The sequence below is a fragment of the Lates calcarifer genome, linkage group LG13 (assembly GCF_001640805.2).
Source record: "Lates calcarifer isolate ASB-BC8 linkage group LG13, TLL_Latcal_v3, whole genome shotgun sequence".
Lineage (NCBI taxonomy): Eukaryota > Metazoa > Chordata > Actinopteri > Centropomidae > Lates > Lates calcarifer.
In genome coordinates this window covers 3,294,234-3,321,348 of record NC_066845.1, presented here as the reverse complement: position 1 = coordinate 3,321,348, position 27,115 = coordinate 3,294,234, and the positions used below count along the sequence as shown (strand labels likewise).

At 39.6% G+C, this 27,115-nt stretch overlaps 1 protein-coding gene and 1 long non-coding RNA gene across 2 annotated transcripts in view; both read right to left on the bottom strand.

Annotated features, from left to right (window-relative positions):
* LOC108881468 (uncharacterized) overlaps positions 1-27,115 on the bottom strand; it is a 103,558-nt gene that overhangs the window by 34,820 nt on the left and 41,623 nt on the right. The window lies entirely within an intron of this gene.
* On the bottom strand, positions 12,215-14,479 carry gas1a (growth arrest-specific 1a). Its single transcript, XM_018673256.2, has one exon. It carries the CDS (start codon positions 13,841-13,843, stop codon positions 13,058-13,060), a length of 786 nt encoding a protein of 261 aa, XP_018528772.1. The 5' UTR covers positions 13,844-14,479; the 3' UTR covers positions 12,215-13,057.

The window sequence follows — 27,115 nt, the reverse complement described above, 5'->3', positions numbered from 1 at the left end:
TTGAGAATTATAGAGAAAGAGGGGAAAAAAAGACGGAAAGTGTGTTGGTGTCAGGAACAGAGAGAAAGGTCTACTGGTGGTGTCGATTTGGAGCTGTTTCCTTGGTGAGGGGACTTTTCACTTTTTTGTTTCAAAGAAAAAAAGGGATTTTTTTTCTTTCCAAGAGACCCCGGGTTAGAAAATCCTGTGAAAGCAACAGCTGTTGTTTCCTTTCCTCCAAACAAAGGCCAAGGACCCACTGGAAGCTGATACGCCATTCAGGGGCAGTTGTAAAATGAAACGGGCGCAGGAGAAATGAGTCAGTTCTTCTCTAAGTCATGACAATTTGTTGCTGCAGGCGAAGATAGTCCAACGACAAGAGAATATCTAATGGCACCCTTTCTTAGTTTCAACCCAAAAAGCAGGAAAAAAAACTTAAAGAGACTTGTGTGTATAATCAGACATCAGACACGGGATGATTAATGTATTCAGCCGAGCTGCCAGCGGGGAGGTGCCAAACAAATGAGTGAAGAAAAGCACAGAAAGTGAGACACACAAACAACAAGACTTTCTCAACTTGTGTTTTGCTCACACTTCACAGCTAATAATCTGAAGGGAGGGGGAGTCATATATCTCCAAACCAGACGGTGCCATTTTCATTCTGCAAATAAACAAATATTATTTTCAGTGTTTGGTTTTGCAAATCTGGAACTGATTGCCTGGTTCATAAATCCCACTGTAGCCTTTGTTGTAAAGCTTTTGAGTATTGAGCAAGTGAGATATTGTACTACGTACACCACAACATTGTCTTCACTTTTGTCTTCACTGATTGTTCAATTCAAATAGTTCAAAAAGTAGCTTCAGAACATGAATGATGTTATCCCTTTGGCTGCTGTCTGAGGTGCAGTCGTAGGTCAGACACTGATCTAAATATTTACACCCATCTCTCTACAAATCCAGTTTCAAGGGTTTTATGTTTGACTGTCTCAGTAAATAATCACATGGCTCACAGTCAGACAGAAGTCCATAATTCTCCGCTGTGTTCCCTCCCCGGCCCACGCCAGCTAAATTAATTTCTGGAGCCGACCACAAGTGTTGCAACAGTTGTGTTTGGTGGACATGACCACAGGCTCTTGAGAAGAACAGACAACTGCAGAGTGTACTTGAGTTTGCACTTTGGGAATGAATAACAGAGACAGCATCTATTTCTTCTAAATATGAGAGGGAAGGACTGAAATGTTTATGCACTTTAGGAACATCTTATCTTATCTAACAGTCCAAAAACATGAGCACATGGCCTGACTGCTGCAGACCCAATCCCTGTTAATTTATCAGATAATGTCAACTCAATTACACCTTTGAATTAGCTTAATGAATTTTATGTCTGTGGTTATGAATATTCTCTTTTCTGCTTTTTCCCAGATATTTAAAGGAATGATCTGACATTTTGGGAAATATAGGTGCTGGTAGGCAGAATTTGTTACCTTTGGACAGAACCAGGCTAGCTGTTTCCCTGCATTTCTAATCTTTATGCTAAGTTAAGATAACTGTATCCAGGCTGTAGCTTCATTTATGTTAGTTATGAGAGTGGCATCAATCTTTTCATCTCACACAAATAAGCATATTTTCCAAAATGTCAAATTATCCCTTTAAATGTCTGCAAAAAATTATAGACATAAAACACACATACATAAAAAGTGTGTTTGTGCTGAAGTTAAGTGGGGCGGGGGGGCTCAGGCCTGAGTGGAAGCAGCTGGCTCCAGGGTTTTACCTGTTTGACTGCCACCAGCCCTGAACTGTCTGCTGCTGTCTGCCTGATCCACACCAGGGGCCTCAGTCCTGCAAAGACTCTATAATCCCATTTAATCATGAAAAATGTTTGAAAATCCATGCCAATTTCCGCATTCATAAAGTTAATCCCAGAGGTCTGAAAAAGAAACAATCATCTCTGCATGACCAGATTCAAATGACACACATGCATCTTAACCTGCCCAATAAACTATACATACAGTATTTTCTAAAGTCACATTTTTCCAGCACAGAGACCTGTAGTGCTTATTAACTTTCTTGTCCATAAATGAGAAGATCACTCTCATGTCTGTCTGTTTAATATGAAGCTACAACCAGAAGACAATTAACACTAAATACTGGAAACAGAGGGAGACTGGCTCTGGATCATTTGTTTGATCCATTATAATCTTAAGTGTAAAAATGATAAGTTGTGGATTTTCAGGGAGTTATGTGCAGTTATATGCAGAACTATTTCTGGGCTAGGCATTTCACTACTTGTTCTGGAGTCTTGTTGTCACTGTTAGCATGGAAGCTAAGCTAACATTTATCTTATATTTAGTGTGCTGATATGATAGTGATATACATGTTCTCATACAATTGTTAGGGAACAAAAATGTTTTTTCAAAATGTCAAACTATTCCTTTAAAATTTGATATCCTAAACTTGAAGCAGAAACTACTCAAGTAACTCCAAAGAACTACACACAGTGTGCCTATAACTTGCAGTATAATGCAGCACATATGAATAGCCATTTTCCTTGGTTTCAGTCTCGACATCCCTCCTACTTTCTTTCCGTCTCACTTTTGCTGACACAAACACTCCCACTTCCATGCCAAAATTTCAGCCTGATCACTTTCACTCTTGTTCTTGCTACTCCTGCTGTATCCTCCCCCAAACACACACACACACACACACACACACCACACACACACACACACATGCACACACTCATAACTTCTCTGTGTCTTGTTCCAGACATTACTGACTCCCTGTTGTACGCCCCGCCTTCCTCTGCTGTTTCTGCAGTGTCTTTAACATGACATATGAGCAGCTCAGGAAAAGACTCGCTCAGCTTTCTGTCTTTACTCGAGAGCTGCTAAGCTGGATTTCCATGGATTTCCATGTGACGAGGGGAAAAACAGGCCTAAATATGATCCAGGAAAATTGCAGTGGTAGAATAGCTCTGGATTTATGCAGTATTATTTTTGTCTACATAATCACCATCCTCCTTCAGGTCATCATTTTTGCCATTATTTTCAGTATTGCTATGTTTTTTTATGTTTAGCATGAATGTCAACTCACAGCACATCATCACACTGTTTTCAGGCAGTACTGAGCTGACAATATGGTGGAAAATGAGGGCACACATTCAAGTTTATATCTTCCTCATGAGCAGTGTTACTTCTGCTGTTTTCAAGCACAGTCACAAACTTCACTAGTGCAATCACAGAGGAAGAGAAATGCCAGAAAATCCTCCCCGCTTCATTTTTCTTTCAGTTTGTGGATTCAATCTGTCATCCTAAAACAATGCAGAGACATCTGAAAACCTTCCTGCTCCATCATGAACTGAAGCACAAAGAGGGCTTTATTAATGACCCTGAATCACCAGCCATGCTCTCGGTTGCTTTGGTAAACTGGACCATTGTGTGTAGCGCCTTTGCAGCCAGAGCGGAATTATTCATTATGTGTTTAGCTCGTGTCAGCTGAGTTTATTACAGATTCATCATGTTTTGTGCCTTTGTACCTCACAATTTAGGACACAATTTGACTGAAAAGGCTGAAAAGTTTGAATCATTCTGAGAAGAGATTTAAATGCAGTACATCACAAATACTACACTTATTTTTAAGGACTATTTATTGCTTAATGGGAGAAAAAAAAAATCTCAGATGACGGGTGTGGAGAAAAAATTCAACGTTAAGAAATATTATTAACAAACAGCAAACACACTTTTGCTTACTTCAGATATGTCCCTTTAAATCAACCAATTGCTTCCTGTTCCAAGGTAAACTCAGCACTTCTTTTTACTGCCACTTGTTGGATTTCAAACAGAGACGTCCTCTCCTCTGAACCTTTTTCAGCTGAGGGGTGAAGTGCTGCCTGCTGAAGGCTTTTGGATGTGTTTGCTCATGGGATTTCACTTGAGGATGTTTACAAATGCCACTGCAGGGAGCACAACAGGAAGAATAGAGATCTAAACCAGTGTTTTGAATGACACACTGAGCTTATGTGGATCATTTACTAATCTGCTGAATACATAAAGAATTATTATCACTGAGTCTCTACCCATGTAAATCAAAGCATTTTTTCTAGGCTTATGAGGGTTTTAAAGATCTGAAGGAATGTTATATCTATAATTATATTAAGATCTATAAATATACATTCAAGACAGAGTATACACAGTATACACAAATAGACTTAAAGAGACTCACTGAGACTGTGTTAAGAGATAAAACTGGGAGCCAGTGTTGTGATTAGCACCTTTCACAGCTTCCTCTGTCCCACGCCTGCATTTTCATTAATTACTCTGAAGGCTCCCATTTGTGTTTAGGTTAACAAAGCCACATCAGCTCACACACCAACCCAACATATTTATGACCTACAGTCTGTACAGAGGCTGTTCTGCATGAGGCCGCACTGCTGCCTGCCCTCTGCTGTGAAAAGAGAGCAAGCATAAAAGAGGAAATGAATGTGTGAGGGATGAATACGTGGCCCTGGGGGTCAGCTTAATGGAGTGAGACCCCAGCCCCTATTGACTCCCACTGCCAAACTATTAACTCCTCACTACTCCCAAGCTACAGGCCTCATTATTCATTTCAGGGTGAAAGCACATTTCCTGTTTATATATTTTGTCTTGTTTAGTTGACTTTTGTTAGTAGATTACTCTGACACTGCAAAACGATCAATGTTAATTTAACAGTGAGGGAGTAAAAATCAGCATATAAGTCACTTTTAATACCACACCACACCAATTAAAATTAATATGACACTGTTGGGTGGGTTTAAATAATCGCCTCTGCTCTTTAAGCACAGGAACTCTCCATATCAAATCAAACATTGCTTTGTTTACAGTGTTACTCAGCAAAATGCATTTTGCCAAACAGATATTTATCATCTTAAATGCTTTTCCCATCTCATAAAAATATTTGCAGAATCTTTTCAAAATGTTCTGAATTATTTGCATCAGTTGTCCTCTTCTCCTCTTTCAAGTCATTACCCAGCAAACTCTGGAGTGAGACAGAAAGAAAGTAGGAGAGATGCCGAGACACCAATACTCAATATATACAAACATGTAGTTACACAGCATATATGTTTGCGCATGCTGTTAGGCTGCAACTGATAATTTTCAGTATTGGTTAATCTGTCTGTTATTTTCTCGATTAATTGTTTACTAAACACTGGAGAACTGGAAAAGCTAAAAATGCAATGCGCTGGTGAGGACATGTTGCTTCAGATACTAGTCATGCAAAGGAAAATGCTTTAAGAAATTGAGGTTAAAGGTACCCACTAAAGTGTTTGACCACTAGTAGTGCTATGGAGCACTATTTGTGACACAATACATTTTCTTGCTCATCATTTCATTCTGCTCCGCTGATCAACAATTGGTGCAAGGAAGACAGATTAAAATATCCACAAGAGACCAAAACACTGCACAGTGGTTTGTGCAACAGGACAGTTGTGAATTTCACCAGATAAACAATAAAACTAAACAATAAAAATGTCACAAGGGACTCCAACAGAAATTAGCACTTGCACATATTTGATTGACAAATGCAAGTTACTGCTGCATTACATCACTTTACATTGCACTAAAACTGAGGCCATAGGTTCCAGCCCCCCCCCGTGACCCTTAACGGATAAGTGGTATAGATAATGGATGGATGGTTGGTTGAAGCCATGTTCAACGTTTTTACCAGACAACCCTGCGCTTTCCTTGCCTGAGCCTACAGCTGTGATCCAAATGATTTTTGCTTCTTTTTTTTTTTAGTGCTATTTTCTGAACAATGTAAACTGAGACCCACTCATCAAGACACTGGTCAGCCGCACCACTCCTGGTCAAAAACTGCACATGGCAACTTTAAAGAACGCTAAAAATTTAATGAAGATATTTTTGCTGTGTGCATATGGAACTTAAATGTTATCTAGAAGTTTGCAGCAAGATGGTCAGGCAGTGACACCAGAACAATCTTCCACAGAGACAAAATTTATGGAAATAAATCCACTTTCACCACAAATGGTGATAATTAGGAGGGCTTTGCATGAAGACGGTTGCAATATGATCTCTTAAAAATTCATGTGGCCTCTTGAGATGCTACGGCAGCTAAGAATCCCACTGCCGTGTGTGTGTGTGTTTGTGCATGTCTAGGGGCTGGGGGTGTTAATAACAAGCGAGAGGGGTATGTTTCTTTAAGACAAGCCCATAAATGGTGGCCTGGTCACCACCTCCTTCACTGAGAAGGGGCTGGCTGCAGTACCAGTTTTCCTTGGCGGGTCAAGCCTGCCATTGAAGTCTGAATGGGCTGCCATGGCAGATTACACTGCACAGCTGTCCCCCTACCGTGGAAATTAAGTTATGCCCCGTGTCAGCAAGTTTTGTGTTTTCCTCTCTCCGTCTCTTTCTGTCTCTCGTTCCTGCCCCTCCCCCCTTTCCTCTGCCCCCTCTCGTCTTATTCCTTGAATTGTGGAGGCCTCTCAAAAGTGCACAGCAAGAGCAGGCTTTTGGAGGTAGAGGTGGGTTATGGGTAATCACGCTGGGAAAAAGAGATGAGTGGCAAAACAACCTCAGTGCATCTATCTCTGAGAAAAAAAGTTTCAACATGTACTACAAAAGCAACAATCAGATTACTATGAAACTGACCTGCATGCCTCCACAATCTTCCAGTAGCACATGAAAGCATTTGCATACACATCTACACATGCATAAACACAAACACAAGCGTACAAGCAGAGGCGGCCCTGACTCGTCTCAGCGTCTCTTGGACTGCATCCTGCTGCACTCATGGCCCCTGCCTCGTGTTTTGTTTATTTGTGGGTGAAGTTGTTTGTGTTGTGGTCAAAGTGAAAGGCAAACACTCCAGCTCCTCCAGTGATGTGTGAACATGCTGGGAATGTCCCCCTGGGCCCGCAAAGCAGCTGGACCCACTGGCTGTTACAAGCTGATGGAGGGTGAAGAGTCACTGCAGCCAGGCGGACAGAACATGAGACATTGTTAAACACCTCAATTAAAGGGCTATAAAGTAGAATTTACTGCACAAAATTACCATAGTATATCTATGGAGAGATGATAGGGCTGATCAATAACAATGACTCAAAACAACGCATTGCCAAGTGCTCAGACATTTACTGTCACTGATAATTTATGTTTCATATAACCAATGTCAACTGAAAATACTGTATTTTTCCTGAGGTTGCAACTTTTGCTGTCAGAACAAGACAATAATTGACTGCGTCCCAACCCATTCAACCAAAGAGCTTCCATACTACTCTGAGAGTGTAACTTGTTTTAGGTTTAGAATAAGTCTTTTAGTTTAGTTTTCTTTCTTGTCAATTATCCACCACATTTACACTGTTTTACTGCTTTAACCACTTAAACATCTGCACTTTCATTATTTTTCATTTCATTTCACTGGCAATAAAATACACATAGCAGGTAGCCTGTGCAGTTGTATGTTGTGCTGCTTCATCATCAACATTTTTGCCTATTCTACAGTAAATAATTACCTATTTCTTTTTATAATTACCTATATTTTTATTCCTTCCTCATTGCATCCATTTACTGCTACTATGAGCCAGCTTCTCTGCAGGAATCATGAAAGTTTCATTTCAAGTAACTGTTTCTCCTGAGACATTTGATTACCCCTCCAACATGTTGTTTGCACTGCACAGATTGCGTACATGCTCCAGTACAATTGGATTCAATCAAACCACACTAGCTGTCATTCTGATTCCATGGCCACAACTTTGGGAGAGGACATGTACTGTAGTAAAAATACCTTACACAAACACACACACACACCATTTCTGTTCACCTCACTGGTATGTGTTTTGTTACCATCTGTAAAAACAATCCAGGTCAAGATATTCCCTCTTTTCTCCACTCACTAATGCTCATTACTAAATAGTATGAATCATACTTTTAACTCCACTGCTGCACAAAAACTACTTACAGAAGAAAAACTGTTCAAATCTTTAAAAAGATAAGGAAATTGTATTTGCAGCCTTTAACCCAAGCAAGCCAACACTTTTCTATTCTTCTGCAGTGAAATTACTATGGAGTTAGGTTTTTTTTTTTTTGCATCGTCTTTTTGATTTTTTCACTACACTACACCAGCTATATAAGCACTGCAGCACAACTAACAAAACCAGTGTACAACATTTTGTGACCCCCTTTGTAAAATACTCAACAGCAACATTTTAAACAGCGAATATATCAAATGGCTGCCACAAACAGTCAGGTAGCAAAGCGTTCTCTTGGTGACAGTGGGATTAGTGCTGCAGGTTTTCTCTCAGGACCCGAGGAGTCGGGCTGCAGCTTGAGTAACTGGATTACAGGCCTTTTTCTCATTTCAAAGGGTTGTGAACTCAGCAGAGGTCTTGCATGATGAAATCAAAGTGGCAGCTGAAATAGACGGGAGAAAAACAACAAGAGTTTCTTGAAAGTCTCCTGGCATCGGTCGAGCAGCTAATGAGAGAGATGCAAAATCAATGATCTTTGCTTTGCCGTGTCAGCGACATCTCCTTCGAATGGCATGAATTCAGAGAGCGATCCCCAAGCAAGGGTGAGAAGGAGAACATCATCTGCAGAACTGAAATAACTTACAATACCAAAAACATTGGTAGTAATTCTCACTTTCAAGTGAAAATAACAAGCAAACAACTAACAGCAACACACTTCCTTTTATAACTACCTTTTAACAAATGTGTGCCTGAGCTATGGCAGGAGCACAGAGGGGAGTCGAGGTGGAGCCCATTCCATCGAATACCCTGTGGTAACTTTAGGGGATTATTTCCAAATCCTTTCAAATGAACTTTCCATCTCAGTGCCTCCTCCTCCGTCTCAGCCATTCCAACTGTCCAACCGTTTCTACATCACTCTCTGCGCAACCTCGCATGGAGCCAAGGCCAAAACAAATGCCTGTGAGAAATATGGTCAGCACACGTCAGGAGTAAGGAGCTCCCTTCAAGGCCTGAATATTAAGGAATATTGTTTAGTTTTATCAATGTGAAAATCAGACACAGGAAGCCAGAGCTAATGCACATAATGCACATTCACAACCATGGAAAATTGTTGGAAAATAGTCAGATAAACAAAAATTTAACTTAATGCCTTACATACCTTGTTTATAAAGACTTAAATCACAACAACATATATGTTCAAGCTTCAGGTCCTTGGAGAATGCACTGAAACACTGACGTATTTCAGACTTTTTGTTTTGATTGAGGATTTTTTTTTTTTAAGTAAAACAAGTTCCAGCTGAATAGGCTCCATATAGGTTTTCCATTTACCTCTCCATGAAAAAACACCACCCCAACTGATGCCAGGACTTAAGTAAAAACACTGCAGGAAAAGTGGGGCTAAGGTCAAATATCCCATGTTGTCAAATATCCCTAGGAGTAATAAAGAAGTCATGTAATTATATATGGAAACTTAACTTATTCAACTCACATTGTTGAATACATGTAGAAGAGGGAAAAAAATACTATAAGGATTATAATAGATCCTGTTACAAGCAGCCTACGCCAAGCATTAAACCTCAAGCATCAGTGGTTGAGAGAGCTGCACCTTTGTAAACACAGTGCTGTGATATGCATGGGGTGAAGGGGTGAAGTGATCTGCATGGGGTGAAGTGTGGGCCGTTTTGTTCAGGAGGCCAAAGGAACAGAGCTTGCAAGTGAAGTGAACTCAGTGAAGCAAAGTTGATGGCAGAGATACCTTACACACGCTCAAAGAGCTGGAACACAAACAGCCACAGTTTGTAAATTAAACCCAGAACCACCCCCAACATACACACACACTCTTCTATGTGTGTAGAGGAAGAGAGTAGGGTGTTTTAACAGCAACGTGCTGTCACAATCAACTGTGATAATTTTTAAGATTTCTGAGGCACTTTTTGTAGCTGCTATATTTATTAAAATTTAACTAAAATAACACTTTATGCTTCAAACTTGCACCAAACACAAGATCTAAAATCTGCTTTGCAAGCACAACACTATCAAATGTATTCAAGCACTTATTGTACACCACTCCCTTTTTATGACATGTTTTGTGCAATTTTTTTCTACCTCACTCATCCATTCAAACACTGTGCATTATTATAGCCTAATCATCGCATGCTGTGCTTTTTCTAAGTGCTGAAACTGGCTGAACAAATGTGAGCGGCAAAAGAAAGACAAGAAGGAGGAGGAAGAGGAGGAGGGGAGGACTGAGACTGGGCTACACAACTATTCTCTTGCTGGAAAGCTTCATACCACATACCGACACTGTAAGAAAGCCTTCATAAGCCACGCTTATGAAGAGGATCCGGGGATCTCTTTACATACAGAACAGCTTTAGCTTAATATAACTTTTTCACTGAAATATTCACGCTGTAAAAAAAAAATATGGGAAAAGTTTTGAAGGTTCTGAAGTGACTTTTTGTATCAAGGTTGTATACCCTTTTTGTAATTTCTAGCTAAAGAAACAAATGCCAGTAGAAAAGATAGTTAACATAAGTCACAGGCGATGGTAAGTGAGGGTTCAAGATAAAACATCTCTCGCCAAGCCTGTCATGTGTTTTCTTCTTCTCTTCGTTTTCTTGCAGAGGAGGTTTGAGACCCAAGCGGCAGCAGATCGTTCCCACATGCTTCCCTGCCGCTCGGCTCTCCAGAGGTGTCAAGCCAGCCTGAAAGAATGAAGTGCCTCCCTATTGTGCTACCCAACTATTATGTGCTTAACATTTCCATGACAAAGATGCCACTCGACTTCTCCTCCATCCATTCAGCTGGAGGGCCCTTGTCCCCCCTCTAATAAAACATTTTGCAGCAAATCATTGATTTAAAGCCCCTGAAGTCGACCAAAGGGAGGGGTGGCATGATCTGCAAGATGTCTTGAAAATTACACTAGTAATAATTCTACAATAGTACACACATAGCTTTAGTAGAGGCTGTATAATGTAGTATTTAATTGAGAGAATAAATAAATACATCTTGTACCATAACTGCAGCCAATTAAAAGCTATCATTTATACTCAAAAACAAAGCTGTCCCTACAGAATTTAAATATGCTATTACTCCTACAGTGAATGACAGGTCTGTAAATAAATACATGTACTAATAACTATAATTAAGCCACTAATGTTAATGATGCTGTGAGAGGTTTGTTTACATTAGTAATGTTTGTAAACAATGGAGTAAGACACTCAGAATTTTGAATTATCCATCTATTGATCAAACTCTCTGATTTCATGTAAATATTTGTGGTGGGAAAAAAAGATTGTGTCTTTAACAACCCAAGACTGTAAACTCTGTCCTCACTATCTGGAGGCAGAAAGTGTTGGTGGTGGAGGGAGAGAGAGGGCCGACAGCTGCCATTGACAACAGCCAGGTAAATCAAGACAATGCAGGTCATTAGGCTATCAGTTAACAGAGCCTGTATACTGCACTGTAGTTACAGAAACAGGAGTGTAAAAGTTAATGTTTGTTAAACAGCTGTATTTGGAGATGCAAGAGACCAGTCATATCGTTTTATATGACAACCAAAAAATGCCTTATTTATCCCACATACTGTCCAATATAAAAATAATGTTAGTTTAGATTTTTGAATTAGATATTTCAGTTTTAACTTCATGAGCAACAGGGTTAATGTACAGTGTAACCTTATCTGAGTAAACCCACTTAACAAGTACTGTAAAACCAAACTAGCATAGCCAACATATAGCACTTAAAATCAGTCTATTATGGAATAAAATAAGCTGCTTTTATACTTGAAGTGAGTTATTTCATGCACAGCTGATCTTAACCATTATGCAAAGTGTAATGGGATTTGAAGAACTAAAGATAAGTGTGTGTAAAATAACGATTCACACACTTATCAGACTTACAGTATGTTTATTACCAATAACTGATTTGTATGCATAAATCAAGTCACTCCATACAGTTTTGTAACTTAAAGACAGAACAAACCGTCTGAGAAAATAAAAAGAAGAGCATAAACTGATGCTTTTCTCTCAGTGTGACTGATTTTTGTTCATATTGCAAGTGTCTGGGCTTGTGATATTTGATCCAACATTTATTTTCCAACCACTATTATAGCAAAACAGCACTGTTTACAAAACCCCCAAATTGACTGAACTGTGTTATAAAGGTTTTCAAATTCATTAAAAACCATTTTACTCTTTGTAACTCTGCACAACACCATCAGGGAAGTAATGTGGCAAACAACAACAAACAACTCACAGTCAAGAGCGATTATCTTCAAGTTTCCTTTATGCCTTCTATAAAAGTATATCATTGAGGCAATCATACAGTGGATTTAGACATTTCTTTCTCTAGGCTATATACAGTGAATAAATCATCTCATAGCCTAAAACATAGAGGATTCTCTGAAAAAAAATCTATATAGGCTATACACATATATACAATGTACATTATCTTTGAAGAGAATACAGTCAAAATAACTTCCCTTTAAAGCTGGAATTCTCAGTCTTTTATTCACATGATGGACATTTGGATGTAACTAGGTGGCATGTAATAAATTACTGTTTCACTTTAACTCCTAATATATTTACAAGTTCATAGATTCCAGCATTAAATACTTGTAAATCAGATAGCCAGGTGCCAAATGACAACAGTCTATCATACAAAAATAGTTCATATCTTTAAAAAAAAAGATTGGCAGTGCACAGCATGTACTGATTAAACGTTGCATTGTTACCAAAACAAACCAACTGTGTTTCTATTATGACAACTCTACTATCAGTCTGTGACTGTGAGAAAGTAGACAATCCTATTTAGCTTATCACATAAGCAAAGCATCTGGAGAGCCTAGAAGTGGTGTGGTTTGATAAGAGAGCAGCCCTGGAGCTCCAACAGTTTTACGATATATTTCTGCTTTCACTTGCATAGGAAATATCCTGATTTGATATCCTTCAGGGTCTAAAACTCTTAAATCAAACACGGCCTGCGCCAAAGCACCCTTTCCTCTACTCTTTGAGGCTCTAACCTTTCACAATAGTGGCAGGTCAATGAGTGACAAAAGTTTAGATTGCCTTTTATCCGGACAATAGTCGGGGCAGATTATGAACCCGGGGATTAAATAAGGAGCAATAGAGCCAAAATGGATGCCAGCAGGGTCAAAACACAGTGGGCCGCTGGAAGAGAGGCTCCATTCTCCGGCTCCTGCGGATAGTCCTCATCCGTCGAGTCGTCGTCGTACTCTTGGTCGTAGCCATCGTCGCCGCTGCCTTCGTACCTCTCGGTGGAGTCGAAGCACAGCGCCTTCATGCTGTTCTTGACAAACTCGCAGATGGCTCTCTCCGTCCCGTCACACATACAAGTGTCCAGCTGCTGACCCTTGGGTATTTTACGCATATTCGCTATCACGTTCCGGCAGGCGTTCGTGCAGACCGCCCCGCTGAAAAGTTTCCCGCAGTGGTTCAAATAATCGTGCATCGCGGAGCTGCACTGCTGGTCTCTCTCGCACTGGCGCCGGGCTTCCGTGCAGCCAGTGCTGGTAGTCCTGGGCAGGCAGGGCTCGATGGCCCGTTTGGTGCTCGTGCAAATCACGTCGTGGGCGCAGCTGCAGTCCTCCAGAGCCGGCCCGTTTTTGGTCAGGTTGAGCTGGACGAGCGAGGAGATGCAGTGGCTGGGACACTTCTTCCTCTCCCCGCTCAGCACGGGGCCACACGCGCGCGTGTAGTGTTCGTACGCGTAATTGCACTCGGGCTCGGCTTGGCAGTTCATGATGGCTTGCCAGCATATCAGCCGCCGACTGTGGGACGGCGAGGCCACGGAGAAGTAGCCCAAAAACAGAAGCACACAACTAAGAGTCGAAACGGATCTGCAGACGGTCCGTGCCAGTGCGCCAGGGGTTGCCATTGTTCTGGCTGCAGGAGAACGGTGAAACTCACAGCACTGTCATATGTAAAACTTCTACACTACTTCCATGGATCGTGTCTTCACCGGAGACTGTTATTTATTCCGAGGCAGATGGTGTGTGATAGGCCCGTGTGTGGGCGTTCAACAGGCTGGCAGTGCACTGTGTAATCCCGGCTCCATAAACCCGTCAACGTTGACCCATATGAGCCGGATTCTTGAGCGAACCTCCCGTTATCCATACATGATTGCTGCGAAAACTAAAATAGAAACTCGCAAGATTAAGAAAAGAAAGGTTCTCCATAAGTTAGGAGGAGTTTCTGCAGCGGCTTATTCCATCGCCGTGATTCTCTGAGTTCTTGCAACAAACTGCCTCCAGCTCAGCGATTCCCCGTTGCGAGCTCTCTCCTAGCGGATCTCCACCAAAACGCGAAGCCGGACAAGTCCCGAGAGTCCTTCAGGAGACTGCGCTGGATCATTTAGCAGTCCTTGTGCGAACGGGAGTGCAAACAAGTAGCGCATGGGGAAAAACAACAACCCTTATGGGTCGCAAAGTGGTCCTCTACTCTCTCCCCTTTGAGCATTTGTCTTTCTGTTCCTCAGCCCCCCTCTCCACACATTAGCGCGGTGCCTCTCATTGGTTGGGCCAATTGTTGTGGGTTTCTACGTAGTGATGGGCGGGAGTTTAGGGTGGGAGGAAGATGGGTTTGAGATATACAAGGTGAGGAGGGATGAATGTGTTGGAGAGTAAGTTTAGTGGGGAGAGGACTTAAGCACAATGGGAAGTAAATTGAACCACGTTTTATGAACGTAAAAATTCCTCAATGTACATCCTAAAGTGTTTCCCCCAAAGTGAACCCCACGGTTTTCATGAATATTTTGTCGATACCTGTCCATGTTATGATAAGTGGCTTTGATTTATAATTTTTTTTAGAACCTGGTCTCTCATCAATCTTCTTTGGCATTATGACACATAGGATAATAAAAAAAAGATGGGGTTGTTTAAATGGCTGGTGAGTTGTTATACCTCATCTGATGTCTTTAATGAATAAATATTTTGATTTGAGCAATAGTCAAGTGTTGTTTTTCCATTCACAGAGAAGTGTGATGGAGTTCATTTTTAGAGAGAGCTGTCCTCTCTGTTTATTATCTATTACACTTATTTTCGCCATGTTTGATCATTATTTATTGATTTACATCTTTAAAAATTATAAATGTACAAATTCAGGTTTGGTTCATGATGTTTCATTTGCAGTACTTAATGCAATCTCTTGACTATATCTGCATTACAATAAGAGCTACATTGTTCTATTAAAATGGCTTCTGACATGTTATGTCCCATCTTTTTTTAATTATTTTTTTTTAATTATTTGAATTTGTGGGTTAATTTTTAAAATATTAAGGGTATGCACTTTATAGCCTACATGCATTTTAAAGTGGTATTGGGGCTTTCTTCTTTATCCAAAGTTAGAGAGCTGACAGAAAATGAGAGGAGACAGAAGAGGAAAGACATGTAACAAAAGGTCTCCAGCTGGAATAAACACAACTTTTTTATGCCATGATTTCCTGTAGATAATGGGTAATGACACTGTGACTGTGCTGCTGTTCAATAATAAATTGAACCCCACAACTTCATGCTAACGATCTGTGCAGCATCCTCACTGATAATTTAATCATCCACATCCTATTAACTCTTCCTCAGCAGAGCAGTTGAGTACAAATTAATTGTGCTATAACAGGGCACTCGGTGAACATTATTTAATATAATCTCTCATTAAGGCTAACTTCCCTCATATTATTGAACTACATCTTCCACTGTCAAATGTTAAGCCGGTGAATCAGAGCACTCCAGCACTTTTATTTGCTGTGTCTTGCCTTAACACGTGATCTGCCATTAATCCTTCATTGAGTAGTCATTCTATTATCAGCTAAACCTGAATGAGTTGCTTATGTGTCAGTTTGTGATTTTTTTTCCATCTCCAGTAGCTTAGCAGTATGATGTAGGTGTCAAGATGTTAGGGCAACAGGTAATAAATGTGAGCAGAGAGAATTTGTGGTTGTGGATATTTGTGGTAAAATTGGAAACCTCTGCTTCTTCTGTGATTGAGAGTAGGTAGGCTCTTTGATTCTGAGGGATGGATACCAAAATCTACAGTTTACTTTCATTTTACAGACATAAATATTTCTAACAAACTCTACATACTCTAGTTATCCATTGGTATATGTCACTGAACAACAAAGAGCATAGAAAAGCAACGTACACTGCAAATAGCAATTTTTCAATGTTTTAATGTGTATTATTTGTACTATAATTAAAGAAAATGAATTCTGTGTTGGTGGTGATTCACACCTCAGTTTATACTCATGTTTTCAATAGTTTTCACAGCCAGGAAATTTGTCTCCCACAGGTTTGAATCATAGTTTTCTGTTGTCTAGTTTAAGGAGAGAGTTTTTGCATATTTATTGATACTGACTGGAAGGACCTCAACCACAGCTATGACAAAATACACACTCTTAAATCCTCAAAACAGCTGCAACCAACAATTATTTTATTATGTTGATGATTTTCTCTATTAACCAATTAGTTGTTCTGTCAATAACATGTCTGAAAACTTTGAAAAGTGTCCATCATAGTTTACCAATTTGGCATATTCATATGTCTTGTTTTTTTCCAACCATCAGCTAAAACCAGCATATCTTCACATTTGAGAGGCTGAAACTAGAGATTTTTATGTTTTTTTCCTTAAAAAAAAAATCATAAACAATTACCAAAATTGTTCCAACAAATATTTTCTGTTGAATTGTTTCAACAATATTTCTCACGTAAACATCCTTATTCACAGAGACAAGCAGAGCTTAAGGTTAGCAGACATTTGCTGATTCTAATCAATGCTGCCAAGACTAATCTGCTACCACAAACACATAATTCAAACTTAACAGTATGAATAAACAGACCAGAATGCTGTAAGGGAAAGCCAAAAGTTTATGAGCTACAGCTCTTCTTAAAGCAGCCCTCATGTGTGTTTTTATATTTCTTTCTGTGACCATCAAAAAGGTCAGTAAAAATCAGAATATTTTGTCTGTTTTAGAAAAAGTTTTGACTCTACAACTTTCCAAGAGCTTAGACAGTCACCCTTAGATACCTGCCTGGACCTCATCATCAAAATGACACATGACTGTGTGTACGTATGTGTGTGTGTGTGTGTGTGTGTGTGGGTGTGAGTAAAATGATAGCCCACATGTTGACACATGAGCGGGAGGAGGCAGTTTAGTTCTTGAGGCTTGATGTGGATGAGGGAGTCAGGGAAAGAGAGGAGCGAGGGCACAAAGGCTGTTTGTGTTTCAAACAGCATTCTGATCTCAGGAATGTACCTTTAGGCCACAGCCGTGAGCTTCCCACTGCAAACAATGCACTCAATGTCAGTTACGGCTGGCTAGCACAGACGCTGCTGGCACTATTCCAAGGTCCCAACTCGCCGAAAATGATGGATACAGGGAACTCAATACTTCAGGAGTCCCTCTACTGCTTTTCCCTCCAGCACAAAGAATGGAAACACTGTGTGCTCTGACAAAAGATTTCCAAACACCAAAGTCCTCATTGTTTCAAGTGCTTTTAAAACAACTGTAATATAAAACAGAGGCAACACCACCATGCAAGTGAGGTATCCATTCATTCATCTTTTTTACTGCATTTAGTGTTAATAATGCAGCAGTTTTGCCTTTCAGAGTCCATAATAATTTGCATATTTTGAAAATGGATTAAATTAAGACCTTTGGGAGAAAAGGCTGTTTAAAAACTCATCAACCACATAAAAATCTTTCATCCTAAACACTTACAGAAGGAGAAAAAAATAAAGAGCTGATCGAATCATCCAACACTTTTGTCTTTGCCAACAGCTGTATGTTTAAACCAGATGTGCTGCACTGAGAGCTGAGCGTTGTTACTTTGAGGGCTCAATTAAATCCGAGTTTGTGCCGCAACAGTCCAATTAAGGGACAAACATAATGATATTAAAACCATCCCCTGCTGATGTTCAGAGAAATGAGAGCTAGTGAAGTTCACATCATACCAGGCTATTAAATTAAGTTGACTGAAATAAAAACATACTTCTATATTTTACAAGACCCAAGCATTGCCAACAGGTAAGCTAATATGTAAAATATCTGTGTCTTTAACCTATTTTTATATGTTTCGCAGTTTGATTTTGCATGGAATTCAGGTCAATAGAGTTAATCTTTTAAAAAATGTCACAAATGACTTGAGTGTAAGAACTTTCTTGAGATTGTTACTTTAAGTCTGAAAATAAACTGATCACCAGACTGTGCTATCAGTGTCTCTCAAAAAAAATCCTACAGTAAAGACATTTCTAATGCCATATTTTAAACATTCTGAGACCAGTACTGGTCACAGATCTGCTGTAGTTGAAGTGCTGCTTAGAGTTGTGTTGTTACGGAGAGAGCTGATTCCCAGCAGTGCAGATCAGCAGCAGTGGGCCCTGCACCGTGCTGTCTGAAAAAGGAAATATCAGAATACAGGAAATGAGTTGGCAGGAACTATCCATTCAAATTGCTTCCTCTTTGGGATTTCAGAGAAGCGATAATGGCAAGTGATAAGTTATTTGGAACGTAACCAAACAAGATTAAGGATTCATTTCCTTCCTCATGTCTGCCTATTAATTTGCCTCTGTTTTGTCCGTCTGCTTCCGGGGATTTACGTTCACTTGTTCGGTTTGGAACTGCAGAGTGACGCACAAGTGATTACAACCGTACAAGTTGGCAGAAAATGGCAGAGAGCCATAAATAAACCACCTATTTTTACCATTGCTAGAGTGCTTCAGCTACAAAAGTCATGAATCCCTGGAAATTGCTTGGGATGGTGATTATGAGAAAATCCCCTGCAGGATGAAATGACACATTGTCTCTTTTCACAACACTGATGCAATACAGTTTTCAGGGAATAAACACCATTTACTTTTTTCCCTAGAGTTTGATGGGGTGGGAAATTCAAACTTCCTTTCCTATTGTGTTTAGAAAGTAACCATAATGAGTAGGTGGACCCCTTCTTCAAAATCCTGCTATCCTGGGTAAAATGTTAAATGAAGTGTTATGGAGGGGGTGTGTTCCTTTAATCAGTAAGATTAAAGTCATCCATCATGTCAAACACGCACTGATCTTCCTAACCTTGTTAGCACAGTCCGCTGCACTATAATTTCTACAAGATTCACCATCATCTGATCTACACATTTCATGACACAAACTCTCAAAAATAATTCCTGGGAATTTATGTGGAATAATGAAATGATGAATTTAAACTCTGATTGACCAACTTTGTTTAGAAAGCAACTAAAACTGCCAAATATCCAAATGTGTTTTAGAAGAAAAAGCAAGGAGTCAAAATAAAATAAAATGTAAAAAGACATGGGTTCATGTACCATGGTGGCCTTGGGTGTAAGGCGCTGATCTTGATCCATATGGTCCCTGGTTCACATCAGGTCTCAGACCTTTCATTCCCCACCTCTCTCTCCACTAATTCTCAAAATTCTGACTCTGCTGGTAGCAAAAAAAATAAATAATAAAATTATGGAAAAAAGAAATGGGAGGAAAAACACTCATCTCACTGTTATGTCAACTACCAGAAAACTACCAGTGTGGTTTTAGAACTGTAATTACATCCAGGTAACTTCTACAGTATTCACCCTGACAGACCTCTGTGAATTTCTACATGGCCTCCACACACCACATATCACACAAGCAGCTGTTGCAACATATGCTGCTCAGCCATCAGCCTGTATGAGCGGCTGTTTATACAGGCCCAAAGGCCTTTCATATCACTGCAGACAAACACCAGCACATATGGACCAACCAATAAAGATCTAACCCCCTGACACAGACATATGACCTTAATCTCCCAAACATGGAGCGCAGCAAGAAAGAATGCAACAATATAAAAACACAACAAAGCATACATATACATAATCAGTTTGACCACAAGTGCTAAACATTCCTGATCTGCTGTTGATGAAAAGCTCAGCTTTGTTATAGAGAGCAGTAACAAAGACTTGTGGTAGTAAACACTGCACACCTGCAAAAATTATTCACACAAACTAAACCTAGAAAACCTTTACTCAAGTCAACACTAGTCTAATGCATGAATAGCATGAATCCAGGAATATAAACATGGCATAAATCTAAACTTTGCCTTGATAAAATATGCAAGTGGGAAAGCTTACAAAATAATAACTAAACATGACTAAAAATCTGACCAAACAGTTAATGTGCAAGTTCTTAAAACTTGATACTATAGACACATTTTGGTATTGAGGTTCAACACCCCGCCCTACATGATAGTAGAACACACTGTCAGAGCATCAGTATCCCATGAATTGTGTTGATAACAGATGATTCTGCAGGTCACGATCTACTGTCCAATGCCAAAGTTCCATGCCCTTGCAGGAAGTTGTGTGCTATATGTGGCAAGGCAGAGAGCAAGGGCGTGGAGGTTGGCGTGGTGGGTGGGCATGTGGCACCTTTGGTTTTATACAGGAGACCAGAGTTTGCACCCTGTTACAATTATTATGTCCCATACTGATGATAGCTACTTGCGTTCTCTGGTTTATGATTTATTATTTGGAAAACCAATGACATCCCATTGTCCTATGAATTAGCCAATGTTAGCAACCTAACAAAATTTATAATCATAACACTGAGATATCGTAACGTTCATTTAGAGTCATGTTTCTGGCCACTGGGAAATTTAAATCCAATAATTGCCTCTTTTAACTTTTGGTCTCTACCAGTCCTTGTGGGAAATATGTAGCTTTTTAGCAGCTAAATAGCTAGGTGTTTACTGTGTCTGTCTGTCTGCTGTTTGGTGATGACCAGGTAGTGTACAGTGGACATCTGGACCAGAGAGAACAGACAACTTCCTGCTGTGGCCAAAAACGATGCTATGAGACCAGTGAGACTGGACCAAGACAGTAAAGTTGCAGGCTGGACCACGAAACAGTAAAGACAACAGTAAAGATGAGGCAAGCTGCAGATTCAGATGATCATTCTCTGCAGGTCAGTACAAGTGACCCCTTTCACTTTGTCACATTGTTTTCCATTGTCATTTGATAAAGCGTCATAAAAATATTAATTATTTGTTTTTGTTGCAGAACCCTAACCAGCATAACCCGAACTACCACACTCATTTCTATCCTCAACCATGGCATAGTTGCCTTGCTTCTGTGTTGTAGAAAATGAAAACTTTAAACACCTTGGCATTGAACATAAAAAAATCTTAGTCACATTGCATGCAATCTGGGGTTTGGATTTGTGGATTTGTCCAGTATCAATACACTTGTCTGGAAATAGGGCTCTTTTTGTATTGTGTAACTTAGAATACTAGTTTGGAAATAATTTAAAAAGAAACACATTCCACTGAACCTCTCTGCATCTGTAACATTTATTCTACCAAGTGTCTGAGTGCATAGTCCATAAGATATCTAAACAGCCAAACACACAGCAGAAAACCATCTCAACCATCTCGCACGGCTTTCAAACTTGTGTCCCAGAACCCCCTGCAGTTTTTTTGGCAGGCCTCCAAACCTCGAGTACCAATTTAAGAGATTAGACCCAGAAAAAGCACACAAGACCAAGACAAATGGCCCCCACCAGATCTCCCCCGGCCAAACTCTGGCATCACAGTCCGCTATAGAGACGTCAAGTAGTGCTAGTGGGAATGTGAAACCCTAGCATGTTCCCCCATTTGGCACGTTCCTGAGGCTCCAACGCAGTTATGAGGCCACTTCATAGGAGTGTAAACTGTGTATTTAAAAAGCCGTCATTGTGGGACTAACATTGGCCCTGGTGTAGGTTGTTAGAATAACTGAATGACACAATGGTTTCTTTTCTAAATAAACAGATGTGGGTAGGCTGTTAAAACCTTCATTTTTTTTCTCTTCCTCTTCATCGCCTCCTCCCCTCCTCCATCCCATCTGTAAGTGGCCTCACACACACACATATACACACACACTCACTCTCTCTCTCTCTTTCACTCTCACTGCTTCACTCTCTCACCCTTCCTCCCTCCGTCCACATGTCTAAGAAAGGCAAAGGGCCGGTTTCCTCGTGCAGCTGTTCAGTACAGACGGGCCTCTATTCCAGCCTCCACAGTGAGGTGATATCGGTCGTCTACTTGGGCTGATTAATTGCGTGTCATTCTTAACTCCTCCAAGACCACTGCCCCTCTGCAGCCCCCCGAGGTACCCCCACCCTCCTCCTCCTCCTTCTCCTCCCACGCTGCACATGGAGGAAATGAACTCACCACAATCCTGCTGGCACTGGACTTCTATCAGATCTAATTCTCAATGAAAGATTACTGTGGTATTTCAAAAAAGACTGAGGCTGGTCCAAATAATAATAATGATTCATAAGTTCTGTGGATAGCTAATGAAAAGCAGCTTACCTCACAATTATAGAAATAATATGTGATATCTAGTATTTTTCACTTCTGTTCACTGAAACCTAAACATTTCCTACATTTGATGATTTAGAGGAAGGTAAAATCTGTTTAATTTAATGCAATCTCCAGGAACACCAAAAATGCCATATTAATAGCAACTTGGCACTGACATACTACTGAGATAAGGTGGAAAATGTTGATACTGAATGTTAAGGGTAAGGAAACTTATCTAATAGGGTTCATTGCCACCAAAAGATCATGGTTTAGAGGAGCTAAAAACAGAAACTGTAAAGGTCTGGAAAACTGTGTCTGTTGTACAGAACATCCAAAACTGAGAGTTAAAATCTGTGCCCTTTTTTTAGTCTTTTTTTGTTTGTTTGTTTGTTTGTTTGTTTTGATGGGATATTTCCTGATTTAAAATCATGCAATTTTGGTAAAGGTTTTCAGAAAAAACACATTGTTTTTGCACAGTTAAAGACACGCATAACTTTTCAGATTAGATAGATTATTTTGTCCATGATTTTGTCCATTTTTGTACATTAATTTTCCTTCGTTCCTTTGGGAGTTTTTTCTTGACTGAATCAAGAGTTTAAGGACAGAGGGTCTGGTATGCTTTGGGGAGATATAAATTAAATTGGCTTGAATGGATTTTATTTGATTTTCAACATGTAAAACAGTGGATGTGTAAGATTCACACAAAGCTTGTGTTTGAACAACAAGCAATATCCAGCTCTGTAGTAGTAGTAGTCTATGGACACTGAAAAACTATTGCCTCTGTTGTGGCAAGTACAAACTAAGTCAAAGAAAATTCAAATAAGAACCTGGTTCCTTCAGCGGAGAGATGAAAACTTTCTGAGGTTTTTCTGTTTTATAATACTGGGTGGAGATTTGGCTATAAACAAACAACGTGAGCTTGAAAACTATTGAAAAGTGGTTCTGGTTCTGCTATGCTGATAAGGCAGCGTGGACTGCCTGGTGACCAAATAAAAAGCACATGTCTGACATAGCATCAGAGATGCATCAATCCTCCATGAACTCTTGACTCCAAGGGGATTACTGTGGATAAGACTGATGTGACCAATCGACATATTGCGTACTTTGAAGAAACACAGGCACCATTTTAGAGTGTCAGCTTTCAGAAAAAGTTTTTCAAATTCACACATTTGAAGGGTTTAGTGTTTTAATGTTTATTGTATTTACATTTGAACCTGCAGTCTCTTCCTTAAGGGCAGTTTTTCTAAGTTTAATAGAGCATAACACTGTTAGCAAACTGAACTGTATGCATGTTGTACAGTTCTCCCTTTGTTTGAAGCTACATGCAAGCTCAAGTTAAATTTTGAAATTGTGTAATATACAAGTTTTTGAAATACAAATACAGGATAACTTCTGAATTACTAAACTATGCCTGTGTGTGTCACTCCCAAACAATTTGCTTCAAAACAGGCTTTTAAACAGATAATAACATTATCAGAAAGGAGTAAAACCTGATTGCAAGATCAGCTCAGAAACCATCCTGAACACGAGGCTTGCTTCTTTTTTACTGCAGATTCCCTGTCCTCACCTTCAGCTTATTTTGCCTTTATCAATGCCAGTTACCTTGGCCTCAGGCTAGAGGCTGTTTCATTGTAGACAGCACATCAAGATGACTGACAAGTGTTCGGGCAACAGCTGAGGGAGAAGGAGAGCGGGATTAAGAATACACTTCACTGAACCAAAAGGCAAAAAGATGATCTGAGCCAGAATCTCCAATACAAGACAGTGTTCACATAAGACCCAGAGAAATATGAAACCCATCAGCAACAGAGACATATCAACAGATCTACAGTCTTAACTGAATCAGTAAGGCAGAACACCAATTTTCAACACCAGAATGTGCCAGTTATCACGAAAACATTTCTCCAAATCATTTCTCAAGGTGAATTACAAGCTGTCTGTCAACTGTGTGAGGAAGATGCCTGTGAGATGATAATGAACTAGTATCACTTTGTGCAAGAGCATAAAGTTTGCAACTAAAGCACAGCAGCACTCCCAGAGAAGACTTATTTAGCTAGGAGATCATTTTACCTTACTGGATTGCAGACCAAACTTAAAACTCTTTTGAACTCGTAAGAGACAAGAACTGATATAATTAGGTTTCGTTATCTGGCCTATTTAAATTAATAAGGTGTCAGCGATTACTTTGGTAAAACTGTAACAATTTCAAATCTGTCTGTCTGAAGGATGTATATCTCATTCAGTCAATTAGAAAAGCAAGAGAACTACATTTCTCTATTAGAGTTTTGGATTATCTAAAATGGTTAATTTTCTGAAAAAGACATCATGTAAAATTCTTTCCATATAATGTAATGTCCTTGGCAAACAGCTGAATTAATATTAATGCATTTGGTCCTCACATGTGTGTCATAGTCTGGGATTTCAGATGTCTGAAATTAGCTCTTCATATCATTGCATAAAGACAAAGTTAATTGGATTTCTAGTGCAATCAGAAATATCTATGATAAGGTGGATTCAAAACCAGTACATCATGATGACTCTTACTGACTTTTATATGAAATTTTTATGCTCCAAGGACTCACTCATAGTCTTATCTTTCTGTGCAAGAAGGTAACCCTTCCAACATTTTTTCCTCTGAGTAAGAATTCAAACTTGCAAATGTTAAACAAAAAACACCTTTAGTGCTGATGTTTTGCCACAACACACCCTGTCAGTGTCTGCTTTCAGCCGATAACCGCCAGGCAATAACTCTAGTGGGGCCCCAGATGGCTTTGGACAGACTCATCACAACTAACACCTCAGGTCACGCCTCAGGTAATCCATCAGGGCACTGAGCTAATTCAGTAGTGTCAGGTAGGAGTGAAATAAGTCTGTCTGACTTCAGCTCAGTTCAGGCGGAGGTTATGACTCCATTGACACAGTTTATGGCTTCTTCCGAGTGTGTAGCTCTGTGCACAGATCATGCTCTGATATAACAGGCATCAACAGAATCTATAACACTCTCACCCTGAAGGTAAATAAAGGTTTATGTGCAAGTCAGTAAAATAGTTTTGACACACACACACACACAGGATGACAAGCTGTTTCTGATTATTCTCCTACAACACCAATTATCTCCCAGGAGAAGAAGCTCTCATTCGATGACTGTACTGTATGATGTGGTGTTTGACTCAAATCACAGGAGCAACTGACAAAGTAAACCAGACGACGGCCTCATTATTCAGAACTCTGGGCAACTCCTAACATGGCAGCACGCAGGGAGGATGATTCCACTTTCTGTCTCAGCTGTGTCCTGGTTGCTCACAGCAACTACTAACAAACAACAGCATACAGTAAGAGTATTAGAAAGAATTAGGCAACAGTCAAATCTAGAAAAAGTCTTTCCTGGGTTGGATCTTTACACTGATGGTAAATAAAATCTCTAACAAACCAGGTTAAAACTGCCAAAAGGAAACATTTATTTAAGGCAGCATCTGTCTGCGTTGTGTTGGAAATATCCTCTATAATGCTGCATGACAGATATTCTTCACATAAATATAACGTGCGGCTCATTATGCATTTTCTACAAAACATCTGCAAGCCAAGAAAACTAATGACTTCATATCCCACATTGGATCGCATTGATAATTCTCATTACAATTGTTGCTACAATGGTTTAGGTTTGTTTGGTTTACATTGTATAAACAAGTAAGAACTCACACAGAATTCATGGCTAATTTAACATTGATCCACAGGAAGGGGAAGCTCAGGATAGTGATGCTTGAAGCTTAGTTATTACAAATATTTATTGGCCAAGACATCCAAATATCATAATGATTTAGCTCCAGGAAATATGATTGCACTGTCTGTGTGATTTATTACCTACGCCAAGGAAGTACAGAAGTACGGTTTGTTTTTGGTTTGTTTGTTGTTTTTAGTTTAGTCTGTTTGTTGGTTAACAGGATAACTCAAGCGCCTCTTAACAGATTTTAAATTAAAACTTTGTGGGAAGCTTAAGCTAGTGAAAAATAAGTTTTATGCTTCTTCTAAGCCAAAATTCTGTTTTCCTCAGTTCCTTGGTTCAAGGAAGATCATGCTCATTGGTGATCAAACAAATCTTCTGTAATTTGACCATTTTGCTTATTTACTTTTAATTATTCTCTGTTACTTGTTTTCATTTCATTCAGTCTTTACACCATCTTTACTGACATTTTACATCTGGATTGGCCTGAAAAAGTTACTCATGTGGTTTTTGATATCCCAAATGGTCTACCTAAACTTGGGTCAGGTAATCTAAAATCCTGGCCAATTTCTTACAAACCTCTATAACTCTTCACAGGGTAGCTGGAACCAATATTTTATGACATGTGAAAATGTCAAATCTGAGTGATACTGCAACAGGGCCACAGGTGATATACTTAAATGTCTGTAACCCCAAAACCTAAATATTCCTAGACATAACTCAGGCATTATTTAAAACTGTGGCCACTATTAGCTAATCAGTATGACTGTTTCTTTGAATGCATCTTTTCTATTAATAAAGTAAATTTACATCATTGTTCAGCCATGCTGGAGGTATTCATTTTCTGGGTGTATTCTAGTTTCAAATGTTGCTAATGATTTGATTGTTCAGCCTCAGTAAAATCCAGGCTTGTTTGATTAAGGAGTCAATACCTTTTATGCACGTAAATTGAACCCTTTCCCATGTCTGTGGGGTGAAATGCACCATGTCTTAAAATTAAGTGGGTGACCTCTTAAAATCACAATTTAAAACTATTAAAAGTAAATCAAACACCACATAAACGCTAAATTAGGAGTAATGTGGAATGTGTTTAGTCTTCCTCAGAAAGTTGGAA